The sequence below is a fragment of the Hevea brasiliensis genome, chromosome 14 (genome assembly GCF_030052815.1).
Source record: "Hevea brasiliensis isolate MT/VB/25A 57/8 chromosome 14, ASM3005281v1, whole genome shotgun sequence".
NCBI lineage: Eukaryota > Viridiplantae > Streptophyta > Magnoliopsida > Malpighiales > Euphorbiaceae > Hevea > Hevea brasiliensis.
Genome location: NC_079506.1, coordinates 11,368,263 through 11,394,159, shown reverse-complemented (window position 1 = coordinate 11,394,159; position 25,897 = coordinate 11,368,263). Strand labels below are relative to the sequence as shown.

Here is a 25,897-nt window from a genome sequence, read left to right as displayed (position 1 = left end):
TATATATATATATATATATATATATATATATATATATATATATATATTATTTTTAAAATTAAATATATATATATTATTTAAATAATTCAATTTAATAATAATTTTTATTTTATTATATACCTAATATAATTCTTGAAATATATATATTATAATCATCTTTTTTTGCTAAATTTTACTCTCAAAGCTTGTTTATCACCTCCTTCTTCTACCAAATACTCTCAACAAGTATTTTTATCACCCTTTATTTATTGTTATATATATATATATATATATATATATATATATATATATATATATAAATATATATATATATATATATATATATATATATATATATATATATATATATTTACGATTTATAATATGATGAGTGCAAAGAATTCATGAATTTTTATTTCTTTATTGATCACCTTAGATTCTATTTTCAAGGTAAAAATTCCCTTTCTTTGTTCAATAATGAGTGAATTTAATTTTATTTTCTTTTCTTGAATTGTTACAACTACTCTAGAAATTCATTTTTTTTTCTTTGACTATTGATATTTATTTGCGTTGATCATGATTACTGTGAGACAATAACTTTAAATTTAGATTTTATATATATATATATATATATATATATATATATATATATATATATATATATTAAAGTTATTTAATTTTATTATTATTTGATATTTTTCTTTTATATTTTGAGTGTGTAGGAGATTCGAATATTCAATCTGTCAGTTGAAATTGTCTCTCTTTTATTGAATCTAGCTATTGTCTTGGAGGTTCCAGGTGAGTGGTAATTATAATACATGACACCGTTTTAGTCCCTTTTAAAATTTCTTAGCATTAAAATTGTTATTAAATGAAATTTTAAATCAGTATTTTAACAATTATTTTATATGTGAGGTTCTAGAGTTTTATTTTATTATTGAATTTTATTCTGATTTTGATTAAATAATTGATTTTGTCAATTATCTCTACATTAGAAATATTAGGATCCCGGGAACAGGCCTTTAATGTCTTTATATTGATTGATATCTTAATATAAAATTTATCGATGTGTTACACTGAATTTATTTGAGATTAATTTGATCTTATTGACTCTCTGAATTTATTGAAATAAACTGTTGAAATTGCACTATCAGTTATTATTTGCTATCTGAAATTTTTCATGGATTTTGATTGATTTGTACAATTTGATTTTCTATTTTGAATTGGTACCTGTGCTCAGTATCTGTATCTGCTATCTGGCCCCGCCGTGTGGACTATCATGGTATTAGGATGCATTGTTGAGTCATGCATCATTGCCCTTTATGGTTTGCATTAGTATCATATGCATTAATATCTGTGAAGGAGGATGAAGGTATCTAATATCTGGTAGCGCGCTTACCATCTAGCCTTTGGTGAAGTGGGGTATCATCACCCTGATGCACTGTACCATAAAATTTTTATTGAATGAATTTCTTTTATATATATGTTTTATGAAATTATTTTATTAATGATTTGATAGCATGAGCATTATTTTATTGAATAAAAAATTTATTGTGAAATTAATCAAGCGTCTGTCTGTTCCTATTCCGTTGTGTGCTATAATTACTATTCACTGAGCATTAGCTCAAACCACATTTTCTTTGTCTATTATCTGTTTCATATCAGTAGAATTCTGCAGCTGATCCAAATATTCAATCTATTTTCTGGATAGGGACAATATTTGATTTGTTCTCATAGTATGCCCGAATTCATATTCCCTCGGGCTAATAATTAGTTTAGTTTATTGAATAGTTTAAGTTTTTATTTGAAATCTATAGAAACTCCGTAGTTTACTCATGGGATATTTATGATGTTTATTCAGTATTTTTTTTATTTGGATTTTGTCTATTTTTTTAGAATTAGTAAGTGACAATATATTTATTCAAGATACTCTGATAAGGCTTGCATAATTTAAGTATTACTTAAATTATGCGTCGGTCACAGCTCAGAATTTTGGGTCGCGATAAAGTTGGTATCAGAGCCCGGTTGAGGTCTAGTAAACTTGCAAAGCATAGGATCCTGTAAGAGGGGGCGGACGTGAGGCGAAATATCATCCACTAGAATTATATAAAATGGACCAGATAATGCCCAGAAAAGATGGTGAAGTCACAATGGTCTCACTTAAGTACCACCTCCTTAGACAACATTTTCTAGACGTGCACTTCATACAATCCTAATAGAATCGAACCACTGGTAAGTACCGCCTTCCCATAACACTACCACGATACTAAGGATTTATGTCACAAAGACATAGATAGACAGAAGTCGCCACCGGGTAATAACCGGGACATATTCAGTGTTTCTTCCGAGGGTCATGGATGGCAACTTACTCCTTGCAGAGTTTCCTCAACCGTCATTACCATAGCCCAATATCTAGGTTCGGGATAGTGGGCACGTAAGGGGAAGGTGTTAGGCACCCCTTACGCTTGGTCTAACCTCGTTAATTCGAGTGCCAGTCATCTACTAATGTTTCTAGAAGTCTTATTTATTATTCATTTATTAAACTTTATCCTAAAAATGCAATTCTAATCCTACACACGCAAGTAATTCACAAAAGGGTTGTTGTTTAAAAACAATTTTCATTCACAAATAATTCCTATCTATGGGGTTGCTAATTATTTAAATGATATTTATCAGATTACTAAAATTAATTTATTATTGAGAATTTAATTTACATACAAATTCAATTTCAAATAACACTAAGTTTATATTTAATCTAATTAATTAATTTTCACCAAGTTACCCTAAGGATAATTGAACTAATTTAATTATGTACATGCGTAATTTATTCTAATATCACATAAGGCCCAAACAATCGCAACCTAATAAATATTTCTAACATGCAAATTTATTTTACAATTACCAAGTATTAAATTAAATTTATATGCCAATGTTAGTTTAATTTATAAATAAGATTAATTTTAATTTACAAAGTATTTATTTAAATTAATTACATACAAATGTCAGTTAAATTAAAAACAAAGTTAATTTTAATTTATCAAATAAAAATCCTATTATTACTATAATTTTATGCCAATAGTTATTCTAGGAATTTATGATTACTTACTTGTCAGTAATTGCAGTTGCCATTGGGGTAAGCTACCCTTAAAAATGGGTATTATCTTCTAGTATGACAATGATATCCCTGGATTACTCCCATTTAGCTCTATGTAAGCTCTACGTAAATGCCCTCTTTGGTACTTATCTTAGGGCTACTTACCAATTTTATTTGTAATAAAAAATAAAGAAACTAAAGAAAATAAAAGAAATAAAGAAAATAAGAAAATATTAATAACTATTTATATTGGATTCTAACTCTAATCTCCTAAAGGGTTAAGATTCCTAATTAGTTACAACTACCTAAGGGTCCACATCTTCTAACATATTCCAAACACTTCATAATACTTCTTGAATTAAAAAAGCACAAAAAAATAGATCAAATATCAATTGAAACCCAAGAAAATACAATAACATGCATAAACATATAATTTTCAAATTCTAGCAGATTGACAATAGCAAGAAATTTAATTTTTGAAAAATAGTTAGACAAGCCTAAAAATTATGAAAAAATTACATAAGATAGCCAAAATATCATACAACATCATAAAATTTATAAACCAAAACAAAACTCTAACTGAATGGTCTACACAAATAATAACTTTTTCCAATAACAGAATCGCACTACTTTTTTGTAAAATTTATAACTCACCAACCATAACAGATATGAATGCGAAACTAATTGGAAAAGATTCATAAGATTCCAAACTTAATTTTAGACACTAGACTTACAAAAAAATATTAAGAAACAAGGGATATATGGGCTCCAAAATTCGGATATCCTATAAATTAGATTTTACGGGAACCCTAACTTCAAACAGCCATAACTTACAAAATATTAAAGCTTTTTTAGTGATTATTAAGCCTAAAATTAATAGAATTTTGCGTTGAATATGAATATAATTTTTACAAATTTTTTACAGATTCAAAAAATAATGAAAAATAATAAAAATGAGAGACAGAAAACTGAATATGTACAGAGTTGTGTATCCCCTCAAATTAAACATGATTACATGATTTAAATGAACATATAAAATAAATCAAAAATAAGGAACATAAAATTAAATATTACATGGTATAGATCTTGAAAAGAAAATAAGAGAACTAACCTTTAAGAAATATCACTAGAAAGAAAGAAGAACTAAAAGAATTTTGGCTATTCCTCTCTTTAATTTTTTTTCCTTTTTTTTATTAATTTTTTTCTCCTCCACCTCCTTTTTTTTTTTAATTTTTTGTCAGTGGGGTATTTATAGGGTTTTAGGAGAGAGGTGTGATAGGGTTTGGAGTCCTAGAGTGATAAAGTTAAGATAACTTAAACAACTAAGATTATAGAATTTGGGTGAGACTGAGATATAGATGAGGTGTTTTAACCAATAGGAAGAGAGGGGAAGGGGAAGGCACCAATAGGGAGTGAGGAAGAGGTGTGGTAGGATTTGAAGTCCTAGTGTGATAAGGTTCAGAAAACTTAAACAACTGGGATTGAGGAATTTGGGTGAGACTAGGATATGGGTGAGGTATTCCAACCAATAGGAAGAGAGGGAAAGAGGAAGGCACCAATAGGGAATGAGAAAGATGTGTGGTAGGATTTGAGGTTCTAGTCTTATAAGGTTCAGATAACTGATTGAAGAATTTGGGTGAGACTAAGATATGAGTGAGGTATTCCAACCAATAGGAAGAGAGGGAAAGGGGGTGGCACCAATAAGGAGTGAGAAAGAGAGTGGGGCCAAAGGGGGAGAGAGAGTTTATATGGAAAAGGAATAGAGAAAAAGATATTTTCTTATTTAAATTTTTAAAAAATAAATTAAATGGGTCATATTTAAAATTCTTAACTAGGCTTTCTTAGGCCCATGGGGCCCAATTAAACTTAATTAGGTCTATTTAAGAACTACCCATATCAAATTTAAACAAAATAAAATTTTATTTAAATTGAATTAATTTCCCAAAAAACATATTATTTTTTTTTCAAGATCATGCCACGGAATTAATAATTTAGTTCCATGTATCTAATGATATCTTACAGTCATATAATTTTTCATTATCGGGTTTTCCACGGCCTTAATGCACATACTCATCACAAAATAAGGGTCTACAAATCCTTAACGTCTTTTCAGTTTATTATTGCTTTAGATATCTGCATCCTTCGTACTTTTTCACCTGTCTTAATTTGGCTTACATTTTCAGATTTAATGCTTTTCTATTAAAATGAATAAGTGTCTGGGTCTGTTAAACGTAAGAGGAGAGCTAGGGCCAAGGGTCTTAATAGTGCAAACCTTGATCCAACAGGAGAGGTACCACCTCAAACTATTAATCAGACATCTTAACAGATGCCTATAGCTAAGACAGGGGCACAACCATTCCAATTAGCTACTGCAGCTCAAGCACCTAGAGCTTATCAGGTTACTATGGCAGATCTGGCAGTGAGATTGCATGCAGTGAATTATGCTGTTAATACTATAACCGAGTACCTTACAACTCAACAACAGCAACCTGTGGTTGGCCCTATTTCAGTACTAGCTCAGGATAGGGCTCGATTTTTTGACTCTACAAACTTTCTCAAGCTAAAACTAAAGGAGTTCACTGGAGAAGATGCATTAACTGATCCCTTAGATTTTCTAGATGACATGGAGAGGTGTTACGACACTATGGGTTGCAGTAATGCTAGGATGGTGATGTTGGCAGGAAATCAGCTTAAGGGAGTTGCTCGTGAGTGGTATATCTCTAAGAAGAATGGTCGACCCGAAGGTTCTATCCTCTGGCCTGAGTTTCACTCTATCTTCTTAGAGCAATTTCTCCCTCCTAGTGTTTAAGAGGCTAAGGCTTTGGAGTTTGAAACCTTGAAGCAAGGCAACATTACAGTTATAGAGTATGAGATGAAGTTTATCAAATTATCTCGCTTTGGTAAACACTTGCTTTCAAATGAGGAGAAGAAGGCACGCAGGTTTGAAAGGGGCTTACAAGACAAGCTAATGGATCATGTAGCTCCTTTACGACTACCTAAATATGAAAAGGTGCTTGATCGGGCTAGATAGATGGAGATGTATGATGATGAACATTGGGCTTGTGAGCAGCATAAGCAGTTTAAGAAAGATTTTCAGGGTAATCAGTTTAATAGAGAATAGAGTCATTAGGGCTCTTATCAGGGTAATAAGCAGGGTTCTCAGTCTACAGTTGGTAATAGGGCACATCAATCTGGAGTTGATCAGGGAAGTAAGTAGAGGACTCATGCAGCGAATGCTCGGTATAGTCAGATTAGCACTGGGCTTGTTTCCACTCCTTGTCAGCATTGTGGTAAGCCATATAAGGGCACTTGCCATTGGGTCACTGGAGCATGCTTTAGTTGTGGACAGCTGGGACACCGTAGACAGGATTGTCCTACTAGTGGGATAACTCAGGGTGCTAGTCAGACAACACATTCTACTCCCTCTTAGGTCCAGCCAATTTCACAGTATAGTAGTAGAAGTCATGGTTCTGGTGGTCAGGACAAGGTGGTAGAGGTTCTGGTGGTAGAGGATCTGCTCAAACTCAGAGACAAACATCTGGTGGTAGAGGTCAAGCTAGGGTTTTTGCTTTGACTCAGCAGGATGCTCAGGCATCTAATGCAGTAGTGATAGGTACACTTCCTATTTGCTCATTTGATGCTAAAGTACTATTTGATCCTGGTTCCAATCATTCCTTTGTTTCTCCATATTTTTCCATGAGATTTAGTACACCACCTACTTTGTTAGAGTATCCTTTATCTGTATTAACACCTATGGGGAATGCAATAGACATTGATATGGTGTATAGGGGATGTATAATTCACATTGGAGATAAGGAATTAGCTGCAGACCTTGGTTCTTTGGATATGTTTGAGTTTGATGTGCTTTTAGGCATGGATTGGTTAGCCACTTATCACGTTTCATTGGATTGTCATAATAAAGTTGTACTCTTTAAAATTCCTGGGGAGGCAGAATTTCAATTTCAAGGAGATCGCAGTATAGCCTCTAGTAATCTTATCTCAGTAGTGAGTGCTAGTCGATTATTGCGAAAGAGGTGTAAGGGGTATCTAGCTTATGTTAGAGACGTCCAGGTAGAAGTTGCAGGTTTGGAGAAAGTTGCAGTAGTTAAGGAGTTTCATGATATGTTTTCAGAAGATTTATCAGGTTTACCCTCGGAGCGAGAGGTAGAGTTTGGTATAGTCTTAATTCCTAAAACTGAGCCCATATCTATGCCACCTTATCGTATGACACCCGCAGAACTTAAGGAGTTGAAGGAGCAGCTATAGGACCTACTAGATAAGGGGTTTATTCGCCCTAGTGTTTCTCCATGGGGTGCTTCTGTATTATTTATGCGAAAGAAGGATGGGTCTTTGAGAATGTGCATTAATTATAGGCAATTGAATAAGGTGACTGTGCGTAACAAGTATCCTTTTCCACGCATAGATGACCTGTTTGACCAACTTCAAGGTGCAAAGTGTTTTTCCAAGATTGATCTTCGATCTGGGTATCATCAATTGAGAGTCAAGAAAGAAGATATACTCAACACGGCCTTTAGGACTAGGTATGGACACTATGAATTTCTTGCAATGTCTTTTGGTCTTACTAATGCTTCAACCGCTTTTATGGATCTTATGAATAGAGTTTTCAAGCCTTTCTTAGATCAATTTGTTTATAGTGTTCATCGATGACATTCTAGTGTACTCAAAGAGTAAAGAGGAGCATGAGCAGCATTTGAAAATTGTCCTTCAGACCTTACGGGAACACAAGCTATATGCCAAGTTCTCCAAATGTGAGTTCTGGTTAGATAGTGTGGCTTTCCTAGGCCATATAGTGTCTAAGGATAGGGTGTGTATTGATAAAAAGAAAGTTGAGGCAGTGCTTCATTGGCCTAAACCCACAACTATGTCAGAGATTCATAGTTTCTTGGGTTTAGCAGGGTATCATAGACGGTTTGTTCAAGAATTCTCTCGTATTGCAGCACCTTTAACTAAGTTGACACAGAAGAATGTGAAATTTCAGTGGTCTAAGGCTTGTGAAAAAAGTTTTCAGGAGCTTAAGACTTGTTTAACTACAACACCAATGTTAGCCCTTCCGTCTGGATCAGGGGGTTATACAATGTATTATGATGCTTCTAGGATTGGTTTAGGATGTGTTTTGATGCAGTATGGACAGGTTATTGCATATGCTTCTTGTCAGTTGAAAAGGCATGAGCAGAATTATCCAACTCATGATTTGGAAATGGCTGTAGTAATTTTTGCTTTGAAAATCTGGAGGCACTATCTGAATGGTGAGACTTGTGAAATCTTCACTGACCACAAAAGTCTCAAATACATCTTTGACCAACGTGATCTTATTCTTAGGCAAAGGAGATTGGTAAAATTACTGAAGGATTATGATTGCACCATACAGTATCACCCTGAAAAAGCTAATGTGGTGGCTGATGCTCTAAGCAGGAAGTCTTCTAGTAGTTTAGCCCATATATCTACCAAGAGGAGGCCTCTGATTGGTGAATTACATGAGTTGTTAGATCAGATATTAGAGTTTGAAATCGTAGTTGGATCATTCTTAGCACATTTTCGAGTTAGGCCTATCTTGATTGATCGAATTAAGGCTACTCAAAAGAGAGATTCTGATAGTATTCATCAAGGCCAAGCTCAAGGGTTCATGTTAAATGATGATGGAGTTCTTTGTTATGGCACTAGACTTTGTGTCCCCAATGTTGATGAGTTGAGAAGAGAAATCATGGAGGAGGTGCACCATTCTGCTTACACAGTACATCCAGGTTCAACTAAGATGTACCATGATTTAAGGGAGCATTATTGGTGGGGTGGCATGAAGAGGGATGTTACAGACTTTGTTGCTAAATGTTTGACTTGTCAACAAGTAAAGGCTGAACATCAGAGACCATCTGGGTTACTTCAGCCATTGCCTATTCTCGAGTGGAAGTGGAAGCACATTGTTATGGACTTTGTTGTGGGTTTACCTAGTACACGAGGTGGTTACAATGCAATCTGGGTGATAGTGGACAGATTGACAAAATTTGCTCATTTTCTTCCTGTGAAGACTACATATAACTTTGCTAAACTTGCACAGTTATATATAAACAAGAATGTTAGTCTTCATGGTGTTCCAGTTTTCATTGTCTCTGATCATGGTACTCAATTTACTTCTCAATTTTGGAAAAAATTCCAAGAAGCTTTGGGAACACGAGTAGACTTTAGTACTGCTTTTCACCCTCAGACAGATGGACTATCAGAAAGGACTATACAGACATTAGAGGACATGCTTCGTGCATGTGTTATGGATTTTGGTGATTGTTGGGATCATCATTTACCTTTAGTAGAGTTTGCTTATAATAATAGTTATCAAGCAAGTATAGAGATGGCTCCATATGAGGCATTATATGGTCAAAAGTGTAGTTCATCGATTTGTTGGGATGAAGTTGGAGAAAGAAGGCTTACTAAACCAGAATTGATAAAGTTAACTTCAGAGAAGGTTCGACTAATTCGTGATAGACTTTTGACTGCTCAAAGTCGATAGAGAAGTTATGCTGACCCTAAGTGTAAAGATGTAGAGTTTATGGTTGGTGATCATATATTTCTGAGAGTTTCACCTATGAAAGGAATCATGAGGTTTGGAAAGAAAGGGAAGCTTAGCCCTCATTTTGTTGGTCCATTTGAAATTTTGGAGAGAATTGGAGCAGTTGCTTACCGTTTAGCCCTTCCACCTGGTTTTACACTTGTACATCCAGTTTTCCATATTTCTATGCTTAGGAAGTATATACCAGATTCATCTCATGTTTTACAACCTCAGACCATACAATTTAAGGATGATATGTCATATGAGGAGCGACCAGTAAAGATTTTAGATCGACAAATTAGGAAACTCCGGTTTAAAGAAGTGGCTTTGGTCAAAGTCTTGTGGCATAATCACTCAAGTAGTGAGGCCACATGGGAGGCAAAATCTGAAATGCAAGCCAAATATCCTCACTTATTTGATTCTTCAGGTTAAAATTTTGTTTGTTTAAATTCGGGGACCGAATTTCTTTCAAGGGGGGAAGTATATAAAAATCTAATATTTTATCTATTTATTTATTTTAATTAGCTAAGAATAATTTAATATAATTATCTAAAAAAAAAGAATATTTTATTGGATGACCTGCTTATTTATATATATATATATATATATATATATATATATATATATATATATATATATATATATATATATTATTTTTGAAATTAAATATATATCTATAATCTGAATAACCCAGTTCAATAATAACTCTTATTTCATTCTACACTTAATAGAACTCTTAAAATATATATACCCTAATCATCTCTTTCTGCTAAATTTCGCTCTCAAAACCTGTTTATCACCTTCTTCTTCTACCAAATACTCTCAACAGGTATTTTTATCATCTTTTATATATATATATATATATATATATATATATATATATAACTCTTATTTCATTCTACACTTAATAGAACTCTTAAAATATATATACCCTAATCATCTCTTTCTGCTAAATTTCGCTCTCAAAACCTGTTTATCACCTTCTTCTTCTACCAAATACTCTCAACAGGTATTTTTATCATCTTTTATATATATATATATATATATATATATATATATATATATATATATATATATATATATATATATATATATATATACGATTTATAATATGATGTGCGCAGAGAATACATAAATTCTTACTTCTCTATTCATCACCTTGGATTCTATTTTCAAGGTAAAAATTCCCTCTCTTTGTTCAATAATGGGTGAATTTGATTTTTTTTTCCTTGAATTGTTACAACTACTCTAAAAAATCATTTTTTTATTTGACCATTGATATTTAATTGGGTTGATCATGATCACTGTGAGACAATAACTTTGAATTTAGATTTTATATATATATATATATATATTAAAGTTATTTTGTTTTATTATTATTTGATATTTTTTTTTTATATTTTGGGTGTGTAGGAGATTCGAATATTCAATTTGTCAGTTAAAATTGTCTCTCTTTTATTGAATCTAGCTATTGTCTTGGAGGTTCCAGGTGAGTGGTAATTATAGTAGATGGCACCGTTTTAGTCCCTTTTAAAATTCCTTAGCATTAAAATTGTTATTAAATGAAATTTTAAATCAGTATTTTAACAATTATTTTACATGTGAAGTTTTAGAGTTTTATTTTATTATTGAATTTTATTCCGATTTTGATTAAATAATTGATTTTGTCAATTATCTCTGCATTAGAGATATTAGGACCCCGAGAACAGGTCTTTAATGTCTTTATATTAATTGATATCTGAATATAAAATTTATCGATGTGTTACACTGAATTTATTTGAGATTAATTTGATCTTATCGACTCTATGAAATTATTGAAATAAACTGTTGAAATTGCACTATCAATTATTATTTACTATCTGAAATTTTACGTGGATTTTGATTAATTTGTACAATTTGATTTTCTGTTTTGAATTGGTACCAGTGCCCAGTATCTGTATCTGCTATCTGGCCCTGCCGTGTGGACTATCATGATATTAGGTTGCATTGTTGAGTCATGCATCATTGCACTTTATGGTTTGCATTAGTATCATATGCATTGATATCTGTAAAGGAGGAGGAAGGTATCTAATATCTGGTAGCACGCTTACCATCTGGCCTTTGGTGATATGGGGTATCATCACCCTGGTGCACTGTACCATAAAAATTTTATTGAATGAATTTCTTTTATATATATGTTTTATGAAATTATTTTATTAATGATTTGATAGCATGAGCATGATTTTATTGAATAGAAAATTTATTGTGAAATTAATCAAGCGTCTGCCTATTCCTATTCCGTTGTGTGCTATAATTATCATTCATTGAGCATTAGCTCAAACCACGTTTTCTTTGTCTGTTATCCGTTTCAGATCAATAGAATTCTGCAGTTGATCCAAATATTCAGTTTATTTTCTAGAGAGGGACAATATTTGATTTGTTCTCATGATATGCCCGAATTCATATTCCCTCGGGCTAATAATTAGTTTAGTTTATTGAATAGTTTAAGTTTTTATTTGAAATCTGTAGAGACTCAGCAATTTACTTATGGAATATTTATGATGTTTATTCAGTATTTTATTTATTTAAATTTTATCTATTTTTTTGGAATTAGTAAGTGACAATATATTTATTCAATATACTTTGATAAGGCTTGCATGATTTAAGAATACTTAAATTATGCGCCGGTCACGGCTCAGAATTTTGGGTCATGACAAAGAAGGTCCCTTAGGCAAATCCCACATCCGCAAAGCACGAAGATGGTCTTGGGTTCAAAAAGTAATGATATATGAAATTGGAGAATTAATCACTAGAGGCACCTTTTGGTGGATGGCCTGTAGAGTTGGAAGAACTCTAGCGTTAACCGTGCTCACTTGAGAAAAATCCTAAGATGGGTGACCTCATGGGAAGTTCTTCATTACACCTATGGGACAAAACCGTGAGGCTTATGGCCAAAGCGAATAATTCCTCTAGTAGTTGTAGCCCGACCGTTACAATTGGTATTAGAGTGGGGAGAAAGGTCCCTTAGGCAAATTCTACATCGGCAAAGCACGGAGATGGTCTTGGGTTCAAAAAGTAATGATATATAAAATAGGAGAACTAATCACTAGAGGCATTTTTTGGTGGAATGGCCTGGAGATTTGAAAGAACTCTAGGGTTAAGCGTGCTCGCTTGAGAGAAATCCTAGGATGTGTGACCTTCTGGGAAGTTCTCCATTCCACCTATGGGACAAAACCGTGAGACTTATTGCCAAAGCGAACAATTCCTCTAGTGGTTGGAGCCCGACCGTTACAATTGGTATCAAAGCTGCTTGCGTGTCCTCTTGGGCGATGGTAGGGCAAACCTCAGCGAGGACGCTGAGTCCCGAAAGAGGGGGAGAAAGGTCCCTTAGGCAAATCTCACATCGGCAAAGCACGGAGATGGTCTTGGATTCAAAAAGTAATGATATATAAAATGAGAGAACTAATCACTAGAGGCGCCTTTTGGTGGAATGGCTTGAAGAGTTTGAAGAACTTCAAGGTTAAGCGTGCTTGCTTGAGAGAAATCTTAGGATGGGCGACCTCCTGAGAAATTCTCCATTTCACTTATGGGATAAAACCGTAAGGCTTATACCCAAAGCGGATAATTTCTCTAGTGGTTGGAGCCCGACCGTTACACCTTTGCTTTCCACTCTTCCACTGTGCTCCTTCCCGCCCATATGGAGTCTTCACCAACTCAATATTTCATTGAGGTCATTTCTTTTATTTTATTTTAAATATCTGTCATTTCTTTTAGGCTTTAAAATTCAAATTTTACGTTTTTAAAAAAAAATTAAATTTTAAATTTCTTAATTTTAATATAATTACGTAATTTAATTCAAATTTTTAGACAAAAATATCATAGGATATACGTAGACTTAAGAAAATTATAATTATAACCCTAGAACATGATTGAGACTATTAATTTTGACTTGACACTTTATGAAATTCATAATTTTATAGTTTTAAAAATAAAAATATTATTAGATTAATTATCACCTATCATAAAGTACTCACACAAAAATAGTAGAAAATTAGCTAAATTTTTATTGGCCTTTTTATTAATAAAATTTTTACTTATATAAAAAAAAAAAAGAAAAATAATGCATGTTCAGCTCAAAGAAAAATAGTCGTAATTTGAAATTCAAAAATTTAATTAAAAAAAGGTATTTTGACAAGCTTTACAGCAAAGTGAAAATGAATTTATTAAGGAGGTAGAAATACCTTTTTACTATTTAGTCTCTATTTATTTTGTATAAAATAAGTTATATATAAAATATTTTTTATAAAAATTATTTTTAAATAAAAATATTTTATATTATTTGATTGTGATGTCAAATTAATGATGTGTTTATATATATATATATATATATATATATATATATATATATATATATATATATATATATATATATTACAGTTTAATAAGATTGTTATTTTCTCTAAAAAGTTTTTTTTTTTTTTTTTTCCTTTGATGGAAAAAAGTATTTTTCGTTGAATACGAAATCATTTTGTCCAAAAGTGTCTTTTCTTTTCAATGGTCTGCCTGTAATCTTTTGTTCTCTATGGCTGGCATTAATCAGAAATTTCAATTTCATATTTAATGCCAAGGCACCTGATTGGGGCTCTTAGTGTGTGGGGTTCAACCAGCTTCTTTCATCTTTGCTAAGCGGATGGCAACTAAAAAGCTTGTGGGGTCTCTATACAGAAACTATCAAAAGCTTTGCCCCTTATTTCCCTTTCTTCCCTCTAGAAAAACTTGGGCCCTGTTTTGTAGTTGGCGAAAGGAAAGTGAGAGGAAAAGCAATTACCTTATTTTATCGGAAGGAAAATGCTTAGAGAGTATTTTGTGACATTTTATTTTCTACTTAAATTGGATGAAAAAGAAAAGAAAAGAAGATTAATTTTTCTGTTTTTTCTTTATTTTTTTTTCTTTAATAATTATTTTTAATATATTTATTTATTTAATATGAGTATAATAACAAAAATATAATAATTTTCTCTATTTACCTTTTTTTTTTCGAAACAAGGAAGATAAACATTACACTGTTTTTCAATTAATTTTCCTACGGATAAAATTTATAGTAATTTTAAAAGAAATTTATGAAACGAGAAATAATGTATTAATTTGTAGTTTAATTAATTAAAAATAATGTATTTATTTTTTAATTCATAAATTAATTGTAACTTCAATAATTTTTTGAATAAATGATAGTTTCTATAATTAATATATAAAAAATATAGTATAATTAATTTATTTGCAAAAATAATTAAAAATTTATTGATTTTATTGGAAAAAAAAAATAATTTGATCACGCTGAATTACTTTTTGATCCGATAAGGTTATAAATTTAAACTATTTTGATTTATCATTCCAATAGGTATTTTAAATTTAATAACAATGATATTTATTATTAAAAACAATAAAATTGTCTGTACTTTTGTACATGTAATTTTAATATATAAATAATTTTAGTTTATGTATTTATTTTTTTAATTTTAATATATAAAAAATAATATTTTAAATTTATCATTAATTATTCTGCATTTACTTTTCATTATTATTTTATAGTTTTTTTTAATGAAAATTTTATAATATTACAAAAATTATTAATAAAAAAATATAACAATAGAATAAAAATACAGATTAACGATATTAAATATTTTAAGATTAATTAAATTATATGATGATTGTCATGATTTTAAAATATTAATTTTTTTTTATATCTACTTAATATAGTAAAGAGATATAACATATTAAATGTTATCTTTAATAAATCCTATTAATATTATTCTAAAAAAAGAATATCAATAATTTAAAAAGTATAAATATAGTATAAAAGGAACATATAGATATATGTTTGTACCATATAAAGTGATAATTATATAAAATAAATATATTTTAATATGTATTAATAGTATTAAAGAGTTGATTAGCTTATATGAAATAAACTCTACGAGATAAATTGCATTATTATTATTATGGGTTGTATTTTTTTTTTAAAAAAATCACTAAATAGATTTTAGTATGAAAAATGCTAATTTTTTTCATAAATTTAAAATATAAATTATTTTATTACCTTATTAGATTGAGCAAGCATTTTTTTCCTTGAAATTTTATTACCTTATTAACTTTTTTAATCAAGTTAACGTTATCATTTTTAATTTTCATTGAAAAATTAGTACTCAATTTTGCCTTTGTTAAATTTATGATTTATTTTTTATTGACTTTAATTAGTCAGCTAAGCAAGCAATTAGTGTAGACTCTATATGGTAGCTTCAAACTTGTTACCTCTATTTAGAGCTGTCATGTGTAGCCATTTAGGAAAGTTTCACCTACATTACACATATAATAACATATAGATAGATTATATAGATTACAATATATATTGATCTTAATAAAGGGATTTTAGACAAAGAAATCAATTTACAATGCCAAATAGCGATTCTGGAGTAAATAAAACTTGGATAATTTAAGGAAAATATAAATACTAATATAATAATATTAAAAAAATATATATTTTTATTACTTTATGTATAGAATGAATTAAATAAGCTTATTTTTATTGATTACCCTTAAATTAATTAAAAATAAAAATTTAATTTTAACAAATTAAATAATATTTTAATAAATTTAATTAATTTTTAAGATAAATAAAAGTAGAACCTAAAATTTATTAAATACATAAAAAGAAGAGAGAATGCTAAACTTTTAAGTACTTTATGCAATAAATTATGTATATATTAAATGCATATTAAAACAAGATCAATAAAATAAAATGGTATTAAAGTAAATTAAATTATTACAAATAAAAAAATTAATTTGAACAAATTAAACAATATTTTAATAAAAATAATTATTTTTAAGATAAATAAAAATAAAATAACATTTAAAATTTATTAAATACATAAAAAAGAGAGAGAATGCTAAACTTTTAAGTACTCCGTACAGTAAATTATGTCTCTATTAAATGCATATTAAAATAAAATTAATAAAATAAGTAAATTAAAATTTATTAAAGACATAAAAGGGAGAGAGAGGGTTAAACCTATTTAGAGCCATCTTGGAGTTGCATTTCCTTTTCTGTTTGTATTTTGTAAAAGGCTACTACACTTAACCGAGATAAGTTCATTTTACTAATTGTGGTCGTGGAACTATGTTAGTCATGGTTATCGATCAAATTTTAATCAACTTTTTGGTAAATTTATCTTTAAATTTTTAAATAAGTTATATAATTAATTTAAAAATAAAAATGTAATGAGAATGAAAATAAATATTTCTATATTATACAATAATAAGTATAAGAAATATCTTATTAAAAATAATAATTATTAAAGGATTTTCAGTAAAATATTAAATTATATTAAATTTATTAATTAGCAATCTAGTTACTTTTGTCTAAAGAGAACAGAGTAAACAAGGGCTTGTTTATTTGTAAAAATTATTTTTTTTATTTTTTTTAAGAAAATTTTAATTTTTATTTTCATAAAAAACAAGGAAAAATATGTTTTTTATAATAAAAAATATTATAAAATATATTAAAAAATTTATTTTACTTTTAATTTTTTAATACGCATTATTCATTTATTTCATAATGACAATTTTTAAAATTCACAAATTATTATTTTTTTAAATAAATATTTAATTGTAGTTATGAAAATGTTATAGTATGAATTTAGTTAACAGTTAAAAATATTTTAAAGTTATTTTTTAAATTTTCATTAAATTTTTAAAAATTAGAAAACTATATTTTTTTTAATTCTTTATTTAAAAAATTAGCTGTTAATATTTAGTGAAGTATGTTGCCATTTTTCTGTTATTTACCATATGCAAGTTATATTTGATATTTTGATCCAACATATCTGAAAAAAGATTCTGCTGGAATAGAATTTTGTGCCTAATAGCCTCTGTTATATTAAAGGTTGGATTGACACGATTTGTTATGATAATTCGCAGCTTGGAGTGGAGCAAGGTTTGTAAATGCTGAATATATTTAAGAGTTATTCAGCTAAGACCTCATTGTTAGATGACTTCAATTTATATGAAAATCGAAAGAAATCTCTACACCTAAAAAGAGCAATAAGCCTGCAACTCTGAGAACAAAGAATATACGAAAATGGTGATTTTCTGGTAAGTTCACCCTCAAAAACTAGCAATATAGTTTTGCGACAAATTCAGGTTTCGCCGTTGCATCTTCTGAGGAGATGCATTTTTTTTCCCCCTAAAATTTGCTATTGTTAAACTCATGATCTTATTGTTGTATTCACTTTCTCCAATCGGTTTTGGACTAGTCGCTGAATTCTATGGATTTTGCTGTGCCATGTTAGAGATCCTGACAAGACACAACAACAACAACCATGTCACACCATCTCCTCTAACTAGGAGACGAAATAAAATTAAACACAGCTAATAGTTTCCTTTAAAAAATTCTCAAAGTAAACATAAAGGCCTTCAATAAGATATAGATTCATCAAACAATCAATTGAACTAGAATAAATCAACTTCTATTAGGGACACTAACAATTTTTATTTTGGTATTAACTAGTGAAAGATCAAAATTCACCTTCAAACATGTTGTTAGTCACATATTGTATTCTATGGAAGATCAGGTTCCCGTAGCTCTTACATGATTAAAATAGAACCATAACTAATAATAATAATAAAAAAAAATGATAGCATTTCAATATCAATTCAAACCTATCTTTCCTTCAAAATAATTTAAGAAAACATGACTCTCTAGATATCATAAATATCAACAAATACAAATTTTGGTAATATCCGATTCAAACTTCCACTATTATATTTCCTCTCCTTTCAAATCATAATTTCAAATTTCATAAATGTGGATATGAATAGAAATAAAGTTAAAAACTTCATTAAACCATTTCCATTTCCATTTCCATTCAACAATTATTTGGAGTCCAAACTAAATCATCCACATAATCAAATATAACTATATCACAATCATTTATAATTTCAATTCCACTTGTAACATTATAATAAACCAATAACTTTAATCAATAAATGGCAGCACCAACAAGTTTATAAAAATGTATTTATACTTAACCCGCACACTGAAAAAAAAAAAAACAATTATAAAGAGTGGATGTGCTCCAAAACTCCCAATCAAGCATAAAGAGCTGCTTTGGCAGGAGCAGAAACTGAATACTAATAGAATATCATTGAAAGAAACCTGTCATGATAATAATCTCTGCTGTGAACATAATTTATACAGCCCAATGTAATGGAACTATAGACCTCTCAATACATAATGAAAAATACCCTGTAGTCATGATTTATAGAATGACGATTATGATGTGTTTTATTCTCATTCATTTTGTTTCTGTCAATAAAAAACAGACCATTCTTAAAATTTCAATTTATGTGACACTTATTAGGATCCTTTTACAATGATACTTAACAATATAGCACAAACAACAAGAAAATAACTGATGAAATAGTGGCTCTCTACACTTATTATTCATTCAATTTGTTTCTTGCTACTTCAATATAAACATCAGTAATTTTTCCACAAGACAATATAGCATTGGTTTGAAATAAAGCCCTTTCAAAAGATAATGAAAAAAAAACTTTGCAACAGATAGAATTCAGTCTAGTATAAGAATATACTCTGTGGTCGTTTACCCAAGGTTAAACAAAGAAGTGCTCACTTTAATGGCATTTTCTTTTACAATTCAAGGTCCCATGCAAGTCTTAAAATTTATCATCTTGATGATAATATATATATATATATATATATATATATTTTTTTTTTTTTTTTTTCTTTTCCTAAAGCAAGATTACATATTTTGGTGTTAAGAGTATAATAGTCAATTGGCAATAACATATTAGGATATATTAACCGTAATTAACCAAACCCAATACAGTGTCATCCGAGGAATAAGAAATAACTAGCATAGCCAACATCAATTTGGAATCTAAGATGATTAAAAGAAATGAAATCAAATAAATCAGAATTTCATCAATGGCTTGTGAGCAGTTACCCGGCACTGCTGTGCGTGTCCTCCACTCATCAATATTAAAATCAACCATTTAGAGATGGAAAAAGAAGTTTAAGGTCCTGGTGACCTTTATTGCAGCCTTTGCACATCTAAATGTAGATGCTGATTTACTAAATCATTCACAAGAAGCTCCGGGAAACAAATCCCTTTCTCTTCGTCGATTTCTCACTAAAACTAAGAGTTGCAGGGGTCATTTGGCATTCCAAAGAGGTGGAGGAGGGTCAGATTTTCTGTAGTTCCAAAAAAAATAAACTAATTTGGTGAGGGATAGCCATGGCTCTTCCTCTCTTTCCGTTGGTTTTTCTGTTTCCAGGTGAAAGAAAATAACACTATAAAGCCTAATCAAAGAAGGGAAGGGATTTGACGTGCTAGCTGGCTTGCACTCCGAAAAGTTACCCAAGGATAATTTCTTCGTTGCAACTCTCCCCTACCCCTCTCACCCGATCTCCTCTTCCCCTCATCAATCGTTCCTTTCCTCTTTTATCTCTATTAGATTCTAGAGAAATTTCATATTAGTCCTCACTTCCTTTTTTTCCCATTTTGTCAAAGAAAGTAATCAAAGAAAGTAATCAGAAATTTCATATTATTATTATTATTATTATTAGGACATAGGGTATTATAATTCTTTTCCCCTAAAAAGAATTTCTTCTTTGAAATTTCATAACTTAAGGAATCATAAAATCTAATTTATTACCACTAAGCTTCTGCTGAAATTAAATTCCTTTTCCCCATATATAGATACTAAATCGATCACTAACTATACTAAATTTACAGTTTTACCTTTTCTCTATCTCTACATTTAACATGAAAGACACACTCTCACTACTAACTAGTTCTTAAAATCCAAATATCAGATATTTATTCTCAATCTTAGTAGAGCTAGCAACAATTCATCTTATATATTTTAGCTAGCAACAATTCATCTTATATATTTATCTATTTATATCTAATAGAATTATCTTCTCCATAACCTTTATAAATAAAAAACTCACCTACCTTAATCTTCAAATAATTAACCACCGATTTATCCAAAACCCTTAAACTATAGTCTACTTTATGCAATGAAAACAACTAACTGATCATTATTTTTTTATAACGTCTATTACTATTTCACCATTAGTATAACACATTTATAGCATGCTATTTTTATAATCTTATGCTCTTCACTTTATATAACTAGCACAATTGAGTCATTCCAATAACTAATTGTACATCGTTGTTATCAAACATCAAAATTCATTATTGAAGTTAACATTGGCTATACAAAGCTATACAATAGTCTCATAATCCCCAAAGTATGCAGCTTCCTCTTTAATTCAGATACCATTATCTCCATGATACTTGTCAAATTATGATTGATACACCATTTGAAAATTCTATCAATTTCATTATTCTTCACTCTAAAATTGGCATACATCAAATAAGTTGGTCAAGCAATGAGTACCCATCAACATGAACAGAGTAATTGGAAGAAATTGAGGTCCAATATTGTAAAATTTAGGATTTATAAATAGAATATGGAGCAACAGATTGTGTAATGTCTAACCTTGAAGCAGTTAAGAAGCAAGCGTGCTGAGGGGGAATGTTGAAATTAAGAATGCTAAAACAGCAAATAGGAAATAGATTTACCTTTTGCTTTTCCTTTTCCTCTTCCTTTCCGTTCTCTCATGATTCAAAATGTCATTTTGGTTTTCAGACTCCTCCCGATTTAATGAGTCATCATGTTCCTTATCCTCAGGTTCGCCTTCGTCGTCTTCCTCATTTTTTTTTTCAATGCTTATTATTGAATTTTGATGTCCAATTTTGCTCCTGTAACAAGAAATTGAAACCAATAGTAGGAAGCTCATCTTCAAAATAAAATTTATACAAGTTTGGAAAAGAGAAAAAAGAGAAAATGGCTAACTACTGATTTGGGAATTTCACAAAGTCTAATTGGCAATTGCTTGTATTGCTTGTATTTCACAAATGCGTGTATTGCTTCTATGAAAATTTATTGTAGATTGAGAATGAACGTAGTTCTGCTTGCCAAGGCACAAGGCATCTATTGGCAATTGATTGCCATTACATACGCAAGGAACTTGAGTGAATCTACCTTTTTTTTTTTTTCTTTTAACAAAATAATATTTGAATAGTTCTAAATGCAGCAGATTGTGTGATGTCTAACCTTGGAGCAGTTAAGAAGCAAGTGTACTGACGAAGAATATTAAAATTAAGATTGCTAAAACAGCAAATAAAAAATGAATTTACCTTTTCCTTTTCCTCCTCTCATGATTCAAAACGTCATTTTGCTCTTGAATTTGTTCCAATCTTCGAAGAGAAGGTTCGCCTTTCTCGTCATCCTGATGATGATGGGGTTGCTCTTCATTTCTGCTTCGCTTTTCATTTGTACTATATATATAGGATGGACCCCACACTCAGTAATTATTGGCCCCCATTAATCGTCAATGTGAAAAGAGGCCTCAATGAAATACTCTTCATCAACACGTGTTCTAAATCCATTGAGCGAAAGCAACACGTGTTCTGATTTAATCGGACGATACTTTGTACTGTACTCGTCCTCCCAAGGCCCGTCCCCATAGAAGTATAAAATGAAAAGAAAGCTGCGCCTATATCCAGATCCATCCATGAAATTCAGACTACATCAATGCTTTCAGGAATAAGACCATAATCTGGATCACGAGAATAAAGTGTGGGATGAAGAACAACGCAGAAAGAGAAGGCAACTAAGTGATGGAGGTCAAGTCCGACTAATGAAAGCGAAGATCCTTTATTCTTATATTTCATCCCTTCTGGCTCTTCACCTCCTTCCACATATAATCTAACTTTCTCACCATACTAATGTGCTTTAAAAACATCCTCCATTACTTTCTTATTCAAATTGACGCAATCACCAAAGTCAAGAAATTTGCAAACTTCGAAACATAATTCATGTTTACCTTTATATGCTTCTTCACTTTTATATGCTTCTTTATTATCATCTTCACTTTCACTTTTATCTGCTTTTGCATTTTCATCTTCATCTTCTAAGAAAAGGAAAGAAGTTGATGCAGATTTGAGAGAGGTGCAATCTGAAGCATCTAAGTATTCCAAGCATGATGGAAGCTCTGGTAAACATTTAAGTCTCTTGCAATAATTTAAATCAAGCCGTTTCAACTTCGAAAGTTGTTCAATGCTTTTTGGAAGACTTCGTAAATTTTAACAAAAAGTGAGATCAAGTTGTTCAAGACTTCTTAATTTGCCAATGCTGCTCGGAAGACTTACGAGTCTTGTACACTCAAACAAGGACAATTTGACAAGTTGAGACAGATGCTCAATTGATGAGGGAAGTAGTTCTATTGCATTTTGATGTAAGTATAGAATCCTTATATTACAAGGAATCTCTGGACAATGAGTGAACTTATCAAACCCACCTAGACTTAGTTCAGTAAGCTTGCTCAGATTTTGAAGAGAGGGAAATTCAACCAAACCTGGACATCCATTCAAATATAAAAACTCGAGATTTGGGGCAATACTAGACAAGTCTGGAATCCTGGTTAAGCGTATAGAGCTGCTGAGGTCCATTAATCTCAATTTTCTAAGAGGCTGAAATTAAATAGAAAAATACCAATAAATTAGAAGATACAAATGAACTTTATAAATGCAGCTAAAATTTGTAAATGGTACCTTATCTCCATTCCACAGTTGTGTGAGATTGCTAAAAGACATGTGAAGTTCTACAAGATTCTTTGGACAAAAATTTAATGGCAAAGATTCTAGACCCCAGTCAAGATATCTTAGCGTTTGTGGAAGAAATTCAAGCTTGTTATTAGCAACTAGCACTTCAGTACTCCTGATTTTGAGGAATCTAAGATTGCGCAACTTCATGAAGGACGTTGGACGTTCCAAATTATATGTCCCACCTATATCAAGCAATAGCCTTTCAACTTTTTCAGTTCCCCAATGAAATAACAGCAAAAATGGATTATCGATTAATACTTAATTGGTGATGAGAGCTACAATTCTTACAAAATTCAAAAATGATAGTGAAAGAAGCTCCAATGACTAATTTGGACCTTACACGGTAAATATCTTCAAAATTCCACAGCCTGCTGCGTCCTCCAGGCTGGTCGCATTCCTTATTAACAATATCCTTGCCCATTTGCTCTATCAAGTAATGCATATGAATCTTATTGACTGATGAAACAGTTATGAGACATTTATTAATTAGACGACGTATTTCACTTTTTGGATGGAAACCAAGTGCTTCTGGTGTGCTCTCAATCATCTTTATTTTGCCCTTTGAAGAAACATGCAATATCAAGAAATATTTTCTTTTCATTCCTCCCTAGCCCATCATAACTTATTTGTAAAACTTTTCGAATTTCTGGAAAAGATTGGCCTTTCAAATTTTCCAATTCACTTTCCCATTCTTCTATACTCATATCAGATAAGTGAGATCCCAAAACTCTTAAGAGCTAATGGATTGCCTCTAGAATAGTTTGCCACCAGCTCTGAGAGCTCCTTATATTCTTGCTTGGGAAGATTTTGGCCGAAGGCATGCAAGCTAAAGAGTTTCAGACCTTGAGAATCAGTTAATTTCTCCACCTCATATATGCCTTCCTCTGAACAAACATATTTAAGTAATTGCAAATCTCGACTAGTTACAATGATTCTACTTCTCTCACAGTACAAATTACACTCTCTTACTAAATCTTTTAAATCGTCTCGATTATCTACATCATAAAAAACAATCAATACCTTCTTACTCTTGAGCTTTCTCCTATTAAAATCACTCAAATCGCCTACATGTTTCTTCTATAATAATTGATGAATGATTTTCTTTTGCACGTCATTTGATATTTGGCTTTTCTTTTTTGCCTTAACATCTACGACAAAGTGATGACCATCAAATTCATTCTTGTTTCGACGATATACTTCTTTTGCAATAGTTGTTTTGCCAATGCCTCCCATTCCATTAATTCCTACAACATTTTCATCAATTAACAACTATTCTATTTTTTCCACATGTGATTTAATTCCAATTAATTTGCAATCATAAGAATCATCACTTCTAGACATTTCATTGAATTTCTCCAACACATCATTGACGATTTTTTCAACTAATTCGGCCTCATCCCTAGTCACATATAAACAACAAACACCAGTAAGAGGCAATAGGCTGACACTTTTAAGTAAATACCAATATATAATTAATATGTTTTTTTTTTATTTTAGATTATGGTAACAAATGTCGATTTCCACATTAGTGCTGCCTATATTTGGTTTTAGTGCTTTGTATTGTATTAGAAGTTTCTATATTTTGATTCTCTTTCTTCAAATTGAAACTTAGAAAACTACAATAAAGAGTAATTAAAATAGTAACTTACTTGATAACCCGTGAATCCCATCCTCCTAAGTTGCTTACTTCTATCAAAGCACGCTTCCAATTGCCCACCTTTTGTGAACTGTCTTTATCTAGTACTTCTTCAAGCACAGCAATAGCAAATGCCTTCCTAAAATTCCCTGTTAGCTTTTGAACATCAGTTGGATTTACTCTGTAAAAAAATGGTATGATTGTTTGTTTTGATTCTTTGTTGCATTTAAGTATCTCAACAGGCTCATCCAAGCACCATGGAGAATCTGTTATGATCCAAGACCAAGTCAAGCATAAATCTGCAGTAGCTCCACAATATCTGCAGAATCTGCAGTAGTTCCATAACTTTAGAAAAATTGTTTAAGAATAATATCTTTAAAGTATTGTTTTTCTGTTCCTATTTTATAGCCTTATTTGCCTATAAATAGTTTTGTATTGGTTCATTAATAAAAACAAGCCTGATATTGAATATCAAATTTCTTTCTCTTCTATATACATTCCTATGTATTTTATAAGTTAATAGTGGTATCAGAGCTAAAAAAACCACACAACCCACAGACCTCAAAACCTTCTTACCTTCAATTGCTAAACACCTCTCTACTACTAAAATGTCTGACCCTCCAACAACTCTTCCAATCCTTAAAGGTGACAACTATCCCTTTTGGTCTGTCAAAATGAAGACCATGCTTGGATCTTATGATCTATGGGAGCTAGTAAAAAATGGCTACACAACCCCCTGAAGAGTCAGAAAGATTGACATAAGCTCAACGGAATGAGCTAAAAGAAAAGCAGAAAAAGGATGCAAGAGCTCTAGCTATGATTCAACAAGGAGTGGATGATGTGTTGTTTCCACGAATTATGAGAGCACAAATAGCACAGGAAGCCTGGGACAT

At 30.7% G+C, this 25,897-nt stretch overlaps 2 protein-coding genes across 2 annotated transcripts; both read right to left on the bottom strand.

Annotated features, from left to right (window-relative positions):
- Positions 1-22,282: 22,282 nt before the first annotated feature.
- On the bottom strand, positions 22,283-23,915 carry LOC131172724 (disease resistance protein RML1B-like). The gene is made up of 5 exons (XM_058134244.1): positions 23,657-23,915; positions 23,315-23,550; positions 22,932-23,233; positions 22,588-22,835; positions 22,283-22,455 (listed from the first exon to the last, which is right to left on the bottom strand). Exons 1-5 carry the CDS (start codon positions 23,913-23,915, stop codon positions 22,283-22,285), a joined length of 1,218 nt encoding a protein of 405 aa, XP_057990227.1.
- Positions 23,916-24,073: 158 nt separating this feature from the next.
- On the bottom strand, positions 24,074-25,897 carry LOC131172723 (disease resistance protein RPV1-like). The gene is made up of 5 exons (XM_058134243.1): positions 25,831-25,897; positions 25,018-25,270; positions 24,700-24,767; positions 24,535-24,612; positions 24,074-24,363 (listed from the first exon to the last, which is right to left on the bottom strand). Exons 1-5 carry the CDS (start codon positions 25,895-25,897, stop codon positions 24,074-24,076), a joined length of 756 nt encoding a protein of 251 aa, XP_057990226.1.